The following is a 19,662-nucleotide window of genomic DNA, read 5'->3' on the forward strand; positions in this document are numbered from 1 at the left end:
AATGATATCAGGCATCTGATGGCAGCCCGGCGTTAACCTCTCTGAGTCAGAGCAACAGCCGAGAGCTGTGCGTACGGCTGCCTGATAAATCACACAGACGTCATAGTGAATGCTTTTTAAAAAAGGTAATGCTGAGCCAATATCAGACACAATGATATAATCATTTAAAGTGTTTAAACCAAATGTTGTGCACTGGTCAATCTGACTCTTAATTAACCTAAACATCCCCCCCACAGAAACAGACGGTGAAGAGGCAGAAGGGATATGCTTGCAGCACAGACGCAGACTTGCAGTAAACCTCCACTCCCCAAAACAAGTTTCTTTTGGCCCTTTTTCACCTCTCAATAACTGTGTCTCAGTGCCTTTGACACATGACCAATGCAAGCTGGGTTTTCCCTTCAGAAATAATTAAATTCTACTTGACCTGAGTGGACTCTGTGTTGTGTGCATCTCGTCTCAGTCAGGCCTGCAGCACATTGACCTTGAAAGGTCCTTTGATTCAAAGCGAGCCTCCTTCCCATCAGGCTTCAGTCTCAGCATTATTCCTAATTCTTCAAAATCGCGTCCCTGAGGAGCAAAACAAGTCATTCATACTTTAAATATGTTTTCTCATAATAGGCTGTGAAATCCTTGGACAAAAATGGCTAGTTAATTCAGCTTCAAAACATCTTCACTATCTGCTCTTTTGTGCCTAAAAATAAACTCCAAACCTCCTAAAGAGCATCGGTTTCAAATACAAAAACAGCCTGAAAGTATATTTCTCTCACCGCCAACTCCCTTCAATTACAGTTCAGCAAGACGGTTTTAGCGCCATATTTAGCATCATAAAAACAGAGAGAAATCTATTAATTAAATTGTTAATTGTATAAATGTGAAACTTTGAATTTAAGAATGAAATATTTTCAGTTGTGGACAAAAGCACGACACAAAGTTTGCTGTTGACACATTAACTGTTAAGTGTAATATTTGGTGATAATATAATATTAGCCTTAAGTCAAAGGGTCAGGGGAAAGAAAGCCCATAGCTCTCCACACACACACACACACACACACACACACACACACACACACACACACACACACACACACACACACACACACACACACACACACACACACACACACACACACACACACACACACACACACACACACACACACACACACACACACACACACACACACACACACACACACACACACACACACACACACACACACACACACACACACACACACACACACACACACATCGACTCCCTCTCCCTGCCCTTCAGCTGCACAGCCGCCGTCGTCATGACAACAGAGAGGCTAATCTCCAGTGGACAGAAGAGAGACGAGAGAGAGAAAAGTGCAAGAGCATGTACAGAAAACGTGCTTCTGAGAAGTGTGAAGATATGCAGTGCACATGCTTGCATATTTCTGTGTGTGTGTGTGTGTGTGTGTGTGTGTGTGTGTGTGTGTGTGTGTGTGTGTGTGTGTGTGTGTGTGTGTGAGCATGCTTGGGCTAGGGGTGTTTGATGATGCAGGTGTTTGTGAATGATCCTGCATCTCCTCTTCAATTCAATGAGATTGGTGATTGCATTTCTATAAGGAACCTTGACTGAAGAAGGGTACGAATCCTTACATGCTTCCTCCAAGTTTGAAATCCCCTTCCTGAGCTTCATCATCTAAAAGGAAATCCTTATTTGGTCAGCGAGAAGGACTTCCTTCTCCGTAAAACGGCTAAATCTACCCAATCCTCTCCCGTCCTCCCCGTCGCCTGTGTGCTTCCCTTCACGACAGCCCTTCCCTGACCCTAAGTCCTCTCTCTCTCCTGTCTGGAGCTCCATCCCTCAAATGTGCGCCTTTTCGCCCTCTTTTCTTTCCGTCACGCCCTTTTCCTCCCTAAACCTCCCAGTCATCCTCTGTGTTTCATTCCACCTGTCAATCTCCTCACCCCTGGGAGCAGTGAATCATCTTCTCTCCGACGCTCGCACACACCCCTTTCATCCCGTCTCTAATTCCTAAATCCATCCCTCTTCACTATCTACGGCCTCTCAGCTTTCCAGCTTCCACACACACACACACACACACACACACACACACACACACACACACACACACACACACACACACACACACACACACACACACACACACACACACACACACACACACACACACACACACACACACACACACACACACACACACACACACACACACACACACACACACACACACACACACACACACACACACACACACACACTCCGGCTGATTAAGCTGGCAGAGCCACATGGCAGTCGGCCCACTGGAGGGAATGATGGAGGGATGGACATTGTGGGGAAGAAAGGGAGAGTTTGGGAAGTGCAGAGAGAGAGAGAGAGAGAGAGAGAGAGAGAGAGAGAGAGAGTTGGATGGAGGACGTGATGATGATCGATGGAGAGACGAATGTCACACAGTGGAATCTAATGGTTCCTCCTTCTCTTCTGAGGAAACAGCTGATTTCATTCAGAAAACAATCGTCCTGTTTCTCAGGCGTGGGGAGTAACAGATTACATGTGATGGGATCATTGATTTAAAAAAGGTGACTGTGTTCCCTCACAGTTACAGAAAAACGATTATTGGATTAGGTAATTAGTAACCGTGTTGAAAGAAGTATTCAGATGCTTTACTTGAGTAAAAGTACCACTAAATTATTGTCAAAATACTTTAAAACTGTCAAATTAAAAGTCCTGCTTTACTTATATAAGTATTATCAGCAAATGGTACTTAAAGTGAGTAAAGTAGTAATTATGCAGAAAAATGGCATCTCTTTGGCTTGAAGAGTTACTCCACTAGTTACACTTTTAGAAATGCATTAGGGTAAAAGTAGCTACAGCGGCTAAATAAATGTAGTGGAGTAAAATGACATTATTCTCTTTTAAATGTAGTGGAAGTATAAAAGTAGCATAAAATGGCCTCTTAAAAGTACCTAAAATAAGTACAGCACTTGAGTAAATCTTAGTTACTTCACATCTCTAGTAGAACCCTGCTATTTCTATACAGAGTATTGCAAGATGCCCGTGTTCACGTGCGCATGCCCGCGTGCAGATGTGATTTCGGGGTTGAGCTTGTTATCCGGTAGAGGGCGGAGTGAGAGAGAGAGAAAGTGAGGAGAGAGAGAGAGAGGGGGAGCTGCAGAGGAGCGGAGCTGCGGAAAGGAGAGGAGCGGAAACCCGGGACCTGCAGCCTGAGAACGATGCTATGAACCAGGGACAGCTTTATATTAGACGTAGTTTGGGAGTTTTGGAGCACGCAAACACACACGCCTGAAAAAACACAGTGGGAGATGCATGACGTCATAGCCCACCACCGTCGCCATAGATGACCGCGCGCAGGACGGGATGATGCAGCAGGGATGATGCTGCTGCTGGTGGACCGCAACGTGTTCCTTCGCTGCTCACCACGGGGCGGTTGTCGTGCATTTCGCAGGAGGGCCGGAAGAGGGACATGGCCGCGGAGTCGGACGGCGGAAAAGCCGGAGCCGCATGCGGCGGGAGCGGCGGCTTCGCGCAGCTGTACGACATGGACGCGGAAGATAACCTGGACTCCGCAGCCATTCACATCTGCATGTGCTGCCGCTCCTCCGCGTGCTACTGGGGCTGCCGATCCGCGTGCCTCGGGACCCTCGTCGGCCAGGCTCCAGGGGGGGTCGGAATCCGCGAGACCCACTGTCCCCCCAGGGAGCAGCTGTGGGTGGACTGCCTCTGGATCATCCTGGCCCTCCTGGTCTTCTTCTGGGACGTGGGCACGGACCTGTGCCTCGCCATGGAGTACTACCAGAGGCAGGACTACCTCTGGTTCGGCCTCACGCTCTTCTTCGTGCTGGTCCCCTCCGTGCTGGTCCAGATTCTGAGTTTCAGATGGTTCGTGCAGGACTACACGGGAGGGGGGCTCGGGGAGGTGGAGGGGCTGACCAAGAGGGGCGCGGTGGCTTTGGGGTGCCTTTATCCCGGGAAGGACCGCCTGCAGCTGGCCACCATTTGGCTGTGGCAGGCCACCATACACATCCTCCAGCTGGGACAAGTGTGGAGGTAAAACACACACCTGCTCCTAACCTGTAACCCCCGATCCCTTTCTCACACACTCTCTTGTTCCCCTCACACACTTGATGATGATCATGGTTAGAGTCAGTGGTCTAAAGTAACTAAGTAGATACTCAAGTGCTGTACTTAAGTAAAACGTGACGTACTTATACTTACTTCCCTTGAACATTTCAATGTTTTTTCTACTTCTACTACAATTCAGAACTGAATAGTGTACTTTTACTCCAATACATTTATTTGATGCCTTTAATTAAACTTGGATGAAGGATGTGAAATCTAATCAAGTGTTAAATCAGACTTTAGTTCCACCTGGAGTAAATCCACCAGCTACCCTGCAGTCTACAAAGCCATTCAGACTAGCTGCACCTCCACCAGCTTTGAGAACACTTTCATGATCAATCATTATAAAACATATATATATATAATTCTGAAATGGACCACTTTCCCTTTTGGTACTTTCACTATATTTTGAATGCAGGACTTTTACTACAGAGTATTCCTCTGGTACTTCTACTTTTACGATATGAGTACTTCTCTCTGGTTAGAGTGGCTTGTCTTCTCGCTGCAGCTATGAGAAAGTGAGGCGTGCTTCAGAGTGAAGGAGGAGAGGAGGAGAAACCATGTGACCTCCTCGGTACTTCAGCTATGATCTGGGCGGGACAGACGGAAACTAGGAGAGACAGTCAGGAAGGAAGGCAGTGCTTCTTTTTCTTTTTCGGGTCCGACAGCTAATAGATGTCCAATCAACAGTGAGATGTAGGGGCTGGATGTGAAGGCACCTCCACTGTCTTCTATACTCTTTGGATAAAGAACAGGGACATTCGGGCTGTGTGTGTGTGTGTGTGTGTGTGTGTGTGTGTGTGTCACGTGGGAAAGCGGTGGAACAGCCCTTCCCATGAGTGTCAGCATGCATGGAGAGTATAAAGAGGGAAAGCTGCCCTTTTTGCAACTCATCTAAATCTCTCTCACGCGTACACACACAATCACACACACAATCACACACACACACACACACACACACACACACACACACACACACACACACACACACACACACACACACACACACACACACACACACACACACACACACACACACACACACACACACACACACACACACACACACACACACACACACACACACACACACACCACACACACACACACACACACACACACACACACACACACACACACACACACACACACACGGACAAGGGTAGGTGCTAATTGTTTTGCTAAAAGCTCTGGCGAGAGAACACAGAAGCACACATGGACTATTTTGCTCGTATACACACATATTTCTATCCCTACTGTCGGTGAAATGCTCGTATAGCTTTAATTTAAAGACGTCATCTTGGGTTCTTGTAACCCTGATCCACATGTTTACACTATTTTCCAAACTGTACGGACAGAACGAATAATAGAGAAACAACCGGCAATACAAAATGATCATTAGTTGCAGCTCTATCGCTCCAGTGTTCACTCTCTCTCCACATCATCTCTCTTTCTCCAAGAAGACTGCTTAATGGTGTCCACTTCCCTCCGGGTGGGCAGGAGGGAGAGTAAAGTGTGTGTGGGTGTGTGGGTGTGTGTGTGTGTGTTTACATCCTGCTGTGCTACTCGACCGCTCTGTGGTTGTTGGGTTAAAACCAAAACAATTCCCTCCTCTAACTCCATGCACCCCACCCAGTTATTGCCCCCCCCCCCCCGGTGCTGAAAAATGGACTCTCCCGCCTGGAGGAAGAGGAGGATGAAGGAGAGGGAGTGGGGATGTTTGCAGCTGAGGAAATGGTACGGCCGGATTGAGACAGATCGCTGAGGGAGGAGGAGGGATGGAGAGGGAGGCTGCACATCCACAATGGGTGAACGGGGGGAGGGGAGGAGAAGAGAGCGAGTGGTCTACTCTATTCCTTACATATGGTCTGAAAACACATCCCTCCATGTAAAGACATTACGTGTCTGTCAGGGTCACCACAGCAACGCCTTCATCCGAGGACTTCCTGTTTACAGATTGTTTTTAACGAGCTGATTTGTGTATCCTCGTTATGTATCCGTCGTTGTTCTTGAGTCAAGGACACATGTTGGTGTGTGTAACTTAATTTCAGGCGACATAATCCATTAATCTGGCTTGAAGTGGTTTGTTTAGAGGCACACACATATGAAGAATAGGATAATAAAACCCCTGGAGTCAAAACAAAGGAGTCAAGGGCGGATAACTTTCGCTCTTAAGTGGTAATTCAACAACATGTCCGAACAAGAGGAACGGCCCTGGCAGGCGTTACCGCAGCAACCGGACTAATACCACCAGACACAGAGACAGCTTCGCCCCGCAGGCGATAAGACTGTTAAACAACTGAAACAATTTCACAACATTCATCTGCTACTTAGTCATTATGTATCTATTATTATTCACTTGTATATAAACTATTTTTCTTTTGTATTACTTTTAAAATAGTATACTTTCATATTGTCTGCTTATCTGTATTATTGTGTTGCATTGTTGGAGAAGCCTGTGAGCTAACACGACATAATTACCCTGTAGCTATGTTAGCTCGACAATAAAGAACCTTGGTACCTATGGAAACACCGACGTAAAAGTCCAGTTCGAAAACTAGGGCGAAGAATGTTTTTGTTGATTTCTTCGTTAGTTGATTTCAACGACGAAGTCATGCACGAAAAGAACCATTTAAAAAAAATATTGTGTTTACAAGAAATGTGCTGTTCATTTTCAAAACAGCGACTAATCGTCCAAAAAAAAGGCATAGTGAAAGCTAAAAATGGTCACCATGACGATAAGCAGTAACCAGTACTGACTGTGTCATCAGACCACACAAGATAAGATGGATATGATGAGACAAGATGCTTCGTATTGATGTCCCTGTGGAAATGCAAGCGTTAAAGCAACACGAGGAATACGACTGAAGTCTAAATGTGAAGGATGAAGAGTTTTTAGACGGCAGAAACTTTCTTCACTGAGCCACTCGATCGTTAATAATCCTCTTGTGATTGGTAGCCTACGTGCCTGCACTTCTCCGGCCTCCGCATTAATCCGCCCACACACTCGAGTTGCAAATGTGCTCCAGAGAAAAGCAGAAAGACAATCTGAAGGGTGGACTGTTGCTCCACATCTGCTGGGTCAGTCTTTCCTCAGAGCCACTTAGCTCCTGGATGTGAGCAGTGCTAGTCCTACACTTGACCTTGTGGTAAGGAAAGCAAGGTGAATGTTGCTATGAGTGTCCTCTGTGTGCAGATAGGCAGTGTGATAGCAAGGGAGGTGAGTTCAAGAGCTTTACCCAGGTGTTTAATCACACTTCAGGTAGTTCAAAGTAGGGATAGGACAAGTGTCTTTGAGCACAACATGATCAGATGATGCTGGAGAATTTGTATTATAGGGTGTTATGGAAATCTTAGACCTAGTCAATACTGTGGAGATATACAAAGAATGATCAATCAATAAACTGGTGAAACAGACAGTTGTCTTTCTGGTTCTTTATTTGAGAGAAGGCAGACGGAGACGGAGTTTTGTGTAGCTCGGCGGAACGCCTCAGAAACCTGCTTTCACACGGAAGTCTCATATTGCTATTAGACACCTGTGTCCTTGAGCTGCAGAAAGTATAACAGTTAGCAACATATGGAAGTTCAAACTTTGTGTGAAGAGGAGTAGTTTCAACATAGTCTGTCAAATAATAACCCTCATTAGAGTATGCACAGAAAACAGCACATATGAAGAAATGGTACAGTTGTGTTTCTCAAACTTTTTCATACCAGGGACGACTTAACCAATAAAAAAAACACTCGCGGACCACCTAACTCCAAAAATATCCAAAAACACATCGTTTTTCTAGAACAGATTACAAATTGCCTGAAAATGGTACAAACAAGTGTAAACATGTGTGATGAAGGTGTTGCGCTGGGCTATATCATGCAATCAAAAGTGAAACTTAAGCTCGCTGCATTGCGGAGATATTCCCGCGAGAGTGCGGAAAACTTTTATTTATTTATTTATTTCAAATGTGAAATGTTACCAATATACTCACGGACCACTAGGGGGCGCTCACGGCCAACCAATGGTCCGCGGACCACACTTTGAGAAGCACTGTGACAATGCTTTTTAGAAGCATTTGGTTTTACCATATAAGGTAACATAAGAAATTGCCACGACAAGGGATAATGGTGTCTATCGTGGCAGAGAAGTGAAAAATAGAGCCTTATTTAAAGGAAACAGGATATAAGATATTCAGAAATGTTGCTATTTTCGATGTATGCATCACCCTATGATTTGGGATGACCTTCTTTAAAAACAAATGTATTTTCACTATAAGGATAATTACTAAGTGATTCAATAAGATATTTGTTTCTTAAAATGTAAAAAACAAGTATATTTTAGTACCTCATGATCAGCGAGATAGTACGTAATAATAATACACTTTAAAATGCTTTACAGAAAACACAACAACAATATTAAAATAAATACAGAACAAGATAAAACATCTACCGACTGAAAGTCCCTTCAATTATTAGTATTCTTAATTATTTTTGGCCCGTGTTATCGTGCCGCTTTCACACCGCCCCCGTGTCTGTCAGAGCTCTCCTCTCTCCCCTCGCTGCATCTCATTGAGACTGATGTGAGAGCTGTGCATCCAAATGTCTGCATTTCCTTTGGACGGTGCATTATTTATGTTTTGTGAATTAAGCTTGTGTGTTTCACGTACATGCAGAGTCGTGCATAATGCAGGAGCACACACTCGCGTAGTACTGTAGTAATGCACTCACAGGGAGGCAGCAGGAGTGCTTACTATGACACACACACACACACACACACACACACACACACACACACACACACACACACACACACACACACACACACACACACACACACACACACACACACACACACACACACACACACACACACACACACACACACACACACACACACACACACACACACACACACACACACACACACACACACACACTCTGTGCCCTCAGGCATGTATTGAAACCCCTGCCTACATGCCACCCACATGTCCTGTTATCTCTCACATCGAGAAGCACACTCAGTATGTGTGTGTCACGTCTGTTTGTCCACGAAGAAGGACATTCTGTTGTATTTATATAATAGCATATTCAAATAGCTTTTCTTATCCAGCAGACATACCAGACGCACCGATTTACAGGGCGATGTTGAATGTGATAAAAAAAAGCAAATGATTTGTATTTGTGTACGAGAAAATTACTAGAAACAATAGATTATCAAAGAAGTAGCAGACACGTTTTTTCAATTGATCGTCTAAAGCAGGGGTTCCCAACCTTTTCTCCCAAGAGCCCCCCCCCCCAAATGACTCCTGTTGAATCAGCGGTAATTAAAGTTTCAAAGTCTCAAAATGCTACAACTGCTGTCACAAACTGGATGAATGTGAAGTATTGTGTTAAAGGAGGATGAAAGCGTAATTAAGGAGCTCTATGGAGCGACTTTGATGGCTATTGGACTCAGGATTAATTCATTTGGATTCCCGCTGTATGAAGAAATCAAAGGACGGCGCGGAAGTGGAAACAATTCACAAAGGGATTAAACTGTTTAAAACACGTGCTCAAAGTAAGCCGGATTTTGCCAATGTGTTTATGTGGATTCAAAAGTCGTGAATAATCTACAAAATGGAGGACACCGATCTGATCGGAGCAACTGACAAATAATCCAACTGAAGTCGGAATGGACAATGACTATGCTTTAAAAATGCGCTTATCCAGACAAGCCCGGTTTGGACACTTTACGGCAGAAGAAACATTTCTATTAAAGAAAGAATTATACATTTCTGTCTTTTTATGCCTTTAATACTAACTTGAATTTGTATTCAAATTAATTTATCAATTATTTTTTATATTTTATTGTAATGTAGAGACAATGCTTTTAGTGACGATCATGTATTGCGTTACAATTATATGTACAAAAAAAAAAAAATGATATTTGGCCTCAAATAATCTGAGGCCTGGCGCCCCCCCCTGCGCGCCCCCCCCTGCGCGCCCCCCCTGCGCACCCCAGGTTGGGAACTACTGCTCTATCGGATGAATCATCTCATTGTTTTGAATCTAATTTGGTTTCAGATGAAGTGTATCAAGTCTTTTGTAAAGGATTAATGAGAACATCAGTAAGAGATGCAACAATAGAAAAATAAATTGCGGCCAATTTTGACTATCTAGAAATCGTTGAAAATGAAATGTGGAGATTTACTGCTTTTCTGTACATCATAAAAAAGAGAATGGTTTGGGGTTTAGACAAAACAATACATTTAAAGGCATCGACTCTAGACAAAAACCTTGAACATCTCGAACAGAAACCGAGCAAATTAATCAAAAATGAAAATAATTGTGTGACAGAAAACAATGAGAGAAATTGCATGTTAAGCTTTAATGTGTGCTCTCACCTTGGCAGGTACATCCGGACGCTGTTGAATAGCCCGTCGTTGATTAGTCTGTGAAAATGGCTACTAAAATGTTAGAGATAACATATTCAAATATCTTTTCTTATCCAGCAGACATACCAGACGCAGGGCAATGTTAAACATGAAGAAAACATGATTTACTGCTTTTCTGTGTATCTCATATCAAACTGAATATTATGGGGTTTAGACAAAACAATACATTTAAAGTCATCAACTTATTGTGACGGATATTTTGTTAAATTCTTAAAACCGAGCAAATTAATCAAAAATGAAAATAATTGTTGTGTGTGTGAAAGGTGAGACAAATTGCATGTTTAACTTGAATGTGTGCTCTCACCTGTGCAGGTACATCCGGACGCTGTACCTGGGCATCATGTCGCGGCGGCAGAAGGAGCATCAGCGGCGCTGGTACTGGGCGATGATGTTCGAGTACGCCGACGTCAACATGCTGCGGCTGCTGGAGACCTTCCTGGAGTCAGCGCCTCAGCTGGTTCTGCAGCTCTGCATCATGATCCAGGAGAACCGGGCCGAGACGCTGCAGTGTGGGTGGAGCGCGCGTTACGATACAATATATCATTAATGTCATCATACAAAGTACAACGAAATGTCTTTGGCTACTCTCACTGCAGTAACAAATAGACACACATAAATAAGAGTGGTAAAAGCAGAGGTAGTAGCGGCGATGACAGTGCAACGAGATAAGTACGCTCCCACATTAAGATAAGGAGTACTTTATTGATCCCAATGTTTGCGACGAAGCAGCATAAAAAAGGCATTGGAGGAATTAAAAGGCTTGAAATAAACAATCCAATTTGTAAACGCTTCTCAAATAGAAATAATTTAGCATAAAAAAAGTGGAAAATGTACAGTAACACAATATAAGCAGGATAAGCTGAATATTCCAAGTGTCTATCGTGGTAGAGAAGTGAAAAATAGAGCCTTATTTAAAGGAAACAGGATACAAGATATTCACAAAATGTTGCTATTTTTTATTTATGCATTTAAATATTGAATTTTTTACATTTTTTTTTATTATTATTATTTATTTATTTTATTTTTTAATTTATGTATTTTTTAATTTTATTTATACCCTATGATTTGGGATACATTGTTTTATTTTCACTATAAGGATAATTACTGTCCTTCTTTCTTAAAATGTAAAAACAAGTATGTTTTAGTGCCTTTTTGAGAGTTTTAATCACAGTTTGGATGATTAGCGAGAAATATTTGGAAAGTTACAGGAACAAAATACAAGCAGGATATTATATATACATTCATTGTGTATTAAATGAAATTGATTGAATAAACACCAGGTTCTTGTGCAGCACACAAAGCAACAGCTGCACAAACAGTAATTAGCACTTGTCATGCTCGGTAACATGTGGCTGCAGACGGGGCTGCGCTTGGATTTGTCACAGTGTCTTTTGGTTCCAGAAAGAAAAGCACAATCATAGGTGTCCGAGGGAAGTGCCAGCCTCCTCCTTATTCATCCTCCAGGAGATGAGTCATCTTGTTAGTCATATTCATCGATCTGGACTTGAGGGACAGCTTCATGCAAATATGTAACAAGTACAGGGGGTGCATGCATGCGATACAAACAACCCGTCTGTCATATTATAAGGCTTCGTTACCACATGTCTTGTCACACACTATTTATTTCGAGATGCGCCCACATGGATACACGCAACACGTCAGCATGATGGGAAAGATGGAGACAGAGAGGGCTTTGGCATCAAGTCAAAACACAGCCACTTCTTTTGATACCACTCGCTAAAATATGTATTTACAGAAAAGCCTTTTTTTCAATAAATCGGTTTTTAGTTTTCTGGTAATTTTAGGTTTCTTTCTGACTGAATTCTGTGTCTGTAAAGCATGCTGTGTTTCAAAAAGTGCTCTACTAATTAAGAGGACTATTTAACATCAATACATATGGAGTTGATTAGTTTTGCTTTGCATAACAACCGACAGCTGGGGGGAAACAAAGGAGTGTTAATCCTCTCATTTATCTCTCAGCCAAAACAAGTATTTCCCATTTACTATGTGAGGGGAGAGTGAGCATGCTCCAAAGTTAGACACAGTAGCCCTAACGTAAGAATGATGTTCCTGTGCGTTAGAGCTGGACCGACTGAAAAGCCCATCTTTCATTAGCCTGAGAAATGGCTACTAACATGTCAGAGATAACATATTCAAATAGCTTTGAGACAAATATCCTCCCCTTCCCCCTGCAGGCATCTCCTCCCTAGGCTCCCTCCTCTCTCTGGCCTGGGTCCTCGCCTCCTACCACAAGCTGCTGAGAGACTCTCGGGATGATCAGCGCTCCATGAGTTATCGCGGCGCCCTGCTGCACCTCTTCTGGCGCCTCTTCACCATCTCGTCTCGCGTCCTCTCGCTCGCCCTCTTCGCCTCCCTCTTCCACATCTACTTCGGCATCTTCGTGGTGGTGCACTGGTGCGCCATGGCCTTCTGGGTGGTGCACGGAGGCACCGACTTCTGCATGTCCAAGTGGGAGGAGGTGCTGTTCAACATGGTGGTGGGCATTGTGTACATCTTCTGCTGGTTCAACGTGAAGGAGGGACGCACTCGGCACAGGATGGTGACGTACTACATCGTGGTGCTGTTGGAAAACACCATCCTCACAGGGCTGTGGTGAGTCAGAGCCGATCCTATGTTCGTGTCCTTGTTTGCATTAAAGCTCCCTCACAGGTCTCAGATATACAAAACATGTCTTTGAAGGGTTTGTTGTCGCTCTGGTCCTTCAGGTACGCCTACAGAGACCCGGCGCTGACCGACTCCTACGCGGTCCCAGCGCTGTGCGGCGTCTACCTGACCTTCGCTGGCGGTGTCCTGGTCATGCTGCTTTACTACGGCTTCCTGCACCCGGCCACCGCGCACCACCACCCGAGTCCCGCCTCTTCCTGCTGCGCCCAGCTTCTCTGGGGTCTCCCTTTGCCCCCATCAGCTCCTCCCACCGCCCCGCCCACCCCGGCTCACATGACCAAGTCCGACACGGAAGAGGAAGTGGCCGAGTCGTGTCTTCCCGTCTTCCAGGTGAGATCGGCGCCCATCACCTCCAAACCAGAGGGCCCGCTGATAAAGATCGACATGCCGAGGAAGCGTTACCCAGCGTGGGACGCTCACTACGTCGACCGGCGCCTGAGGAGGACTATAAACATCCTGCAGTACATCACGCCGGCCGCCGTGGGCATCCGATACCGAGACGGACCCTTGATGTACGAACTGTTGCAGTACGAGTCCTCCTTCTGACACATCAAGAGACACGTGGGTGTTGAGATTTAGAGGCACGCACAACGTCACACTTGGTGTAAGCACACACACACAAAAGCAATCTCACTTTTATGCACACACACACACACATTCCCCACGGCCATGACTCAGCGATCTGCTTCAGCGCGAGTCCATCTCTTCCCGTCTCTATTCCCCTCTAACCACCGTCCATCTCGTTGGTTTAGTATCACGCGGTCGCTCTCTCCGCTGTGATAAAAAAAACGACAAGAGGTTTTAAAAAATGAGCGCAGTTCCGCCCTTTGACCACCGCATGCCGTTTACGTTGCGTCGCTCACACTTTCTCGGGTTTCAGGAGAATGCAAAGACGTAAAGAAAGGACAAACGTCACTTTGAATAAAAGGAGTCTGTGAACATGTTCTTAGTCTAGTCAAAAGGTAGTGTATATATTTTCTATGTGAAGATCGGGATGTTTTGTATGTACCGTGGGACGCATTGGGGTTGGTTAAGTGGCAGAGCATGATGGCAACTGGCATTTAAAGCTGGGCTCAGAGAATAGTGACACATTTTGGGGAAAACGTACTAATTCCTGTCCTAAAATGATGCTAACACTTAAGCGACACTAAATGAGAATATGAGAAGTTGAAGCAGCTCTAATGGCGCGTTTCCACTGCAGCGGGTCGCTCGCTTTAAGCGTGCCGAGCCGTGCTGGGTGCGTTTTTGGTTGCGTTTCCACTTGGCCTAGTACCGGCTAGCGGGTCCTAACTCACCGTTTTTCTGACCCCATAAAATCGTGGTTCTAGGGCCAGGAACAACCAGGCTGAGTCGGGCTGAGCATGCTAAACTAGAGAGAGAATCGCTGGCAAGGGGCTACAACTACAACAAGATGAACATATTTGACCGTGATTTAATTGTAATACACGTTTCTAAATGATGAAGTAACAACACACTGATACCGGTTAGTAAAAACCATGAGTTAATGCTTTGACGAGTCTGCAGACAGACGGCAGAGAAACACCCTTTAAAATGCGTGTTTTCTAAATGGAGCTTGGCTAAGCTAACGTTGTATATGCTCCGACCGTCCACACTCACAACAACGGCCTACAGACATAAATAAACCAGCGACTGTATCTTCCATGACACAGGCAGTCTCTGGTTTGTACTTGTTTAGCTTCTGTCAAGTTTCTGAACAGATATGAGGAGCTGTGAGCTCTGAGTGCTAACAGCTAACGGCTGTGTTGTTTTTCTGGGGCGCTCATTGAAGATGACGCCACGGCTCCGCCTACACTGCGTTACTATGGTAACTACCCCAGTTCCTAAACTATAATGGAAGCGCAGCATTAAAGTGAGCCGGGCCTAATAAGGCCTAACCAAACCGAGCGAGGCCGAGCGAGGCCTGCAGTGGAAACGCGCCATAAGAGAATAAGTATAATCCTGTTGCTTAAAGGCTGCCATAGCTCAGTCACACGCAACTCAAAACAATAACAGTATCGATAAAGTGGTTTCCTACCTGAAATACAAAGTACACTGCATCGGCTACATGGTTCGACAGATGAGATATTTGACTCTCAACACCCTGTGTGCTAAAGGGTTAGCACGGAGCTAGAGAGAACAGCTGATGCTAATGCTACAGGTCTTATTGCTAAACATGAACACGAGTCAATGTGCCAATCTCTTTCCAGCCACAGCACAGCGGCTTCCCGCGTGCGTGGAGTAAGTGTTACTGCCTGCTGATGTTTTCAGTCTTACGATGGTGTGGTTGTATCATAAACATCGCCGAATACAGCAGGGAACTTATCTCCATCTTCCTGCTGTGCTTGGAGGTTAGAAAAAAAAGAGGAAATGTACAAATGCAAGACTAATTCTTTGTGATCGACATTTCTCCGTGATGTCTCCATCATGCTGGTCCCGCGCTAACAGGGTGCCACGTCTGAAGCTGATACAAAACAGTTTTGGGGCTTTAATAGTCACAGCCCTCTCGATGACTTGCCTCTGTAACAAGTCCACAAATCTCCTCCTCCAAAGCCACCCACGGCTGAGCTGTGGTGCATGGCTCATTATTGAGTTTTCCCATTTGTTTATCCCTGTAATCCGAGCTGTGCCATTGGCAGGCGAACACAAATGAGCCGAGATATATCAGTTATCAGCGGAGAGGTTGGCCCTGAAGTCGCACGTCTTCAGGGGGGCGGGAAGGTGTTTTTACACCTTTCCTCTCGTCCCATGGCGGAGGTAGAGCAGGTGAAACCCAGCCATGAGATATTTCACATGCTGCGGTGAGAAAATATGAACACACACATGCTTCTTATTAAAGCTGAGGATCAAGCAGGTGAAAGCGATAGGGAGTTAAAAGGGGAACGTCAACATTTGTGAGGGCAGCTTTAATCTCTGTCTTTCCAACAAACTAGAAAATGAAGGTTAAAAAACAACTTCCAAAAAAGTATACCGTACTTTTCGGACTATAAGCCGCGATTTTTCCCCCCATTTTGTTTGTACAGCTAACGGCCACTAGGGGACCTCCTACATCTATGGATTTTACAGGTAAAATGAACCACCTTTAACTCTACGGGCTCTAGGACCGGTCCGCGCCCGCCACCTTTAAGCGGCGGGAAAAGAGTGAGACAGGTAGCGCCAAAGTGAAAGTGGAACCGAGAGACAGAACGAGAGCAAGACAGACGGACAATTTAGCTGCGGCGGCTTATATGCAGGTGCGCTTTATAGTCCGAAAAGTACGGTAGTTGCTTGACAGAACAATTTATAAAGTAATGTAATGTAATAAAGCCACACAACAATTGCAAATACTTACACACAGGTAGGGTCAAAACGGCCAAGGCCATCGAAACAGGAAAACACATCCGAAGGAAATCCAAAGTCCAGTGTCAGTACCACGAAGCACCGATACCATAATCAGACTCAATGGACAGTTTAAAATGCACGCAGCAGAACCATGAATAGTGTCTATTATAAGTCAAGTGTTCTTCCATATGAAAACACATCTCGATCCTCTTGAGACCGCCATTAAAAAGCGAGAAAGACATTAGGAACAGAACATGATCAAGACAACAACTTCTTGCAGTTAAATGCTGAAAAAAGGGCCCTGAAAATGACGTATCCCATAAAGTTTGTGAATGGACGGTGAGCTTACGTGGTGCTAGCAAATAAAAAAATAAAAACCCCGAAACAAATCAGTTTATTTGCTGCAAGCTATATTCAGTCTGTGCAATGCGCAGTGGTCATATGGTGCAACACACTCGAGCTACAGAGTCAATTGGCTGCTAATCCCACTTCATATGGTGCAAATATAACACACACACACACACACACGTACTAATGGTGCAATAAGGGCAGATTGTCCCTTTGAATTTATGGTGCAACTCGAGTACTGCCTTCAGTTGTCGGCCAAGGCTCCGCCAAACGGACAACTGCTCTTCCTGTCCTGCAGCTATGCAAGTCTCCGACGCAAGGAGATGTGCTTAGTGTACACACACACACACACACACACACACACACACACACACACACACACACACACACACACACACACACACACACACACACACACACACACACACACACACACACACACACACACACACACACACACACACACACACACACACACACACACACACACACACACAGGGTTTTCCTCTACAGCAGGGAGTCAGTTACAAGGGATGTGTCCCTACCTCACTGCTTCCACACACACACTAACGTCCACTAAGCCCTCACCCCTTTATAATTTGGGAACTATATTCATATGGTGCTATTGAGTAAGGATGGTTTTTGTATCGGCGTGGTCACATGATGAATTCAGCCACATATGTTTATCAAATTGAGATCAGTGTGTGGACATAAAAGCAGCAACACCCTCTGAGAGCGACACATACAAGCAACACATCTGCAACAACAAGAAACGGGAGGTGGTGATTTGTAAAGATATCGGAGTCATGGTTTTTGACTTCGGGAGGGTGGTGCTGGTTTTTAGTCATTTAAAAATAAAGGGTATCGAGGAATAGGAAGAGGACAGCATACTGTTTAAGCACGGCAACACATATGTGAACCTTTACTGTCCAGAGTGTGGACTTCTTGCATGAATGTTTTAGATTTGACGGCACTATAAGCGGGAAAAGTCACATCTTCGTTTGTGCTTCTGGGAGATTTCTGTTGAGCAGCTTTTGACCTTTGACCCTAAGTACGACCTCTTTGCGCCCAGAGCTCCAGCCGGTCAGAGATCAGGTTTAACACGAATCAGGTCTGACACAACCAAAAAAACGACAGTTCCTTCTTTATATCGACGTGTTCGTGCGTGGCATTCAGACTCCGCTGCAGCGCCCCAAACACACGGCAGGTATTCTACCTTCTCACCATCTCTATTTTGTCTTTTAAATCAGACTGCACTCATGTCACACTCTCTACAGATGAGTCTGCACGCTACAAAGGAAACTCTTTTACTCTAAAAAACCCAGAGCCTCAGCACGGCCCGCTCTGAAAGGGAAACGTATGGCTCCACAGCTGTGCACAGAACACGCAGAAAGGTGCTGGGCCTGGATAACCTTTACAAACAATACCACATCACTGTTATCATGTCACGCCTGTACTTACTCATACTTCATGTTGCCTTTTTCTGTTGGCCAATAAGAGGCGAAGACGTGTAAATGTGCATTCATGTGATATACCATTTGCTTTTCTTGCATCGTTTATGTTTTTTATCCCGTTGTTGGGTTCAGATGAAGTCCAAGGGAGGCTAGTTTAATTTACTTTTAGGGAACAACCAGGCTGGGTGCAACGTCCCGACAGAGGAATGTGCATCTGATTGTGAAAAGTAAAAACAGAAAGATATTTTAGTTTGGTCTTAAACTAAAAAACGTCCACTATCAGGGTCTGTGAAGTATATGAGGCCTGTGGTTGGGCTGTGTGTGAGTGTGTGAGAGAGAGAGTAATGCTTAATTTGCTTGTTTTTTAGCCAAAGTTTTACTTGCATGGTCCAGAGCTTATGAGCTTAATTATCATGTTTTTTTTTTTAACTGATCTCAGAGCAGTTTCTACCAGATCTGAGGACATTTGAAATCCTTTCCGAAGACTCAATTAAAATCATGGAATAGGGAAGAGTGGAGGATTTCAGTGGTTTCCTTCAGGTGTGGACTCTGTGAGCACATGGCAGAGTCGAACGAGAGGTGGGTGTATCTATAAGACGAGCTTTTATGTTGTTGGGGTCATGCTTTTTCTACTGTGTTCTTCATTAGGAAAAAAAAAACGTAGCTTTAGAGATTTCAATGTGTACCTTTTCATTTCTCGTGGTTGGCATTTTGATTGTAAATACCTTTTTCTGGTGTTGCTCCTCCGTTGGATCCATGTTCGACGAGTTGGTTAGATGGCTCTTTCAAATGTACCGATAGTAAATGTTCTTTATAAATATCCAGAATGTAAGACGAGAGAAGTCAAATACGGCTCGACTGGAAACTGTTTTTCGTAGGAGTCTGTGCCATCGTGTTGTCTCGAGTATAAGCACACTGATACTAGATCTGTAGGAAAGAGGACGTTCCGGGAGGCGATCGGCCAGACAGACAGACACAAACAGATATGTAATATTCCTCTCTCACATTCCTGATAAACACAAAAGGGGTTTTTACTATTCTGCAAAGGAAGACCATCATCACAAGGATCGGTGAAGACTTGAACATGTATTTAAAGTTAAAAATGTCCACTTTAACTCCTTATATTGTGCTTTAAGTGTATACCACTGTTATATCTGAACCTTTGTTAGCTTAGCTTAGCACAAAAAGCGGGAGAAAGGTAAACAACCAGCTAAATCTGTCCAATGTAAAAGCACCATGCTAGCTGTTTCCATTTACTTCCAGTCATTATGCTAAGCTAAGCTAACGACCATCTCTTCAT

At 44.6% G+C, this 19,662-nt stretch overlaps 1 protein-coding gene across 1 annotated transcript; it reads left to right on the forward strand.

Moving 5' to 3' along the window:
- The first annotated feature begins 3,171 nt into the window (after window positions 1-3,171).
- On the forward strand, window positions 3,172-17,330 carry xkr6a (XK, Kell blood group complex subunit-related family, member 6a). Its single transcript, XM_034096995.2, has 4 exons — window positions 3,172-4,060; window positions 10,870-11,066; window positions 12,753-13,170; window positions 13,284-17,330. Exons 1-4 carry the CDS (start codon window positions 3,477-3,479, stop codon window positions 13,786-13,788), a joined length of 1,704 nt encoding a protein of 567 aa, XP_033952886.1. The 5' UTR covers window positions 3,172-3,476; the 3' UTR covers window positions 13,789-17,330.
- The last annotated feature ends 2,332 nt before the right edge of the window (window positions 17,331-19,662 follow it).

Source organism: Pseudochaenichthys georgianus, chromosome 2, assembly GCF_902827115.2.
Source record: "Pseudochaenichthys georgianus chromosome 2, fPseGeo1.2, whole genome shotgun sequence".
In the NCBI taxonomy this organism is placed as follows: Eukaryota; Metazoa; Chordata; class Actinopteri; order Perciformes; family Channichthyidae; genus Pseudochaenichthys; species Pseudochaenichthys georgianus.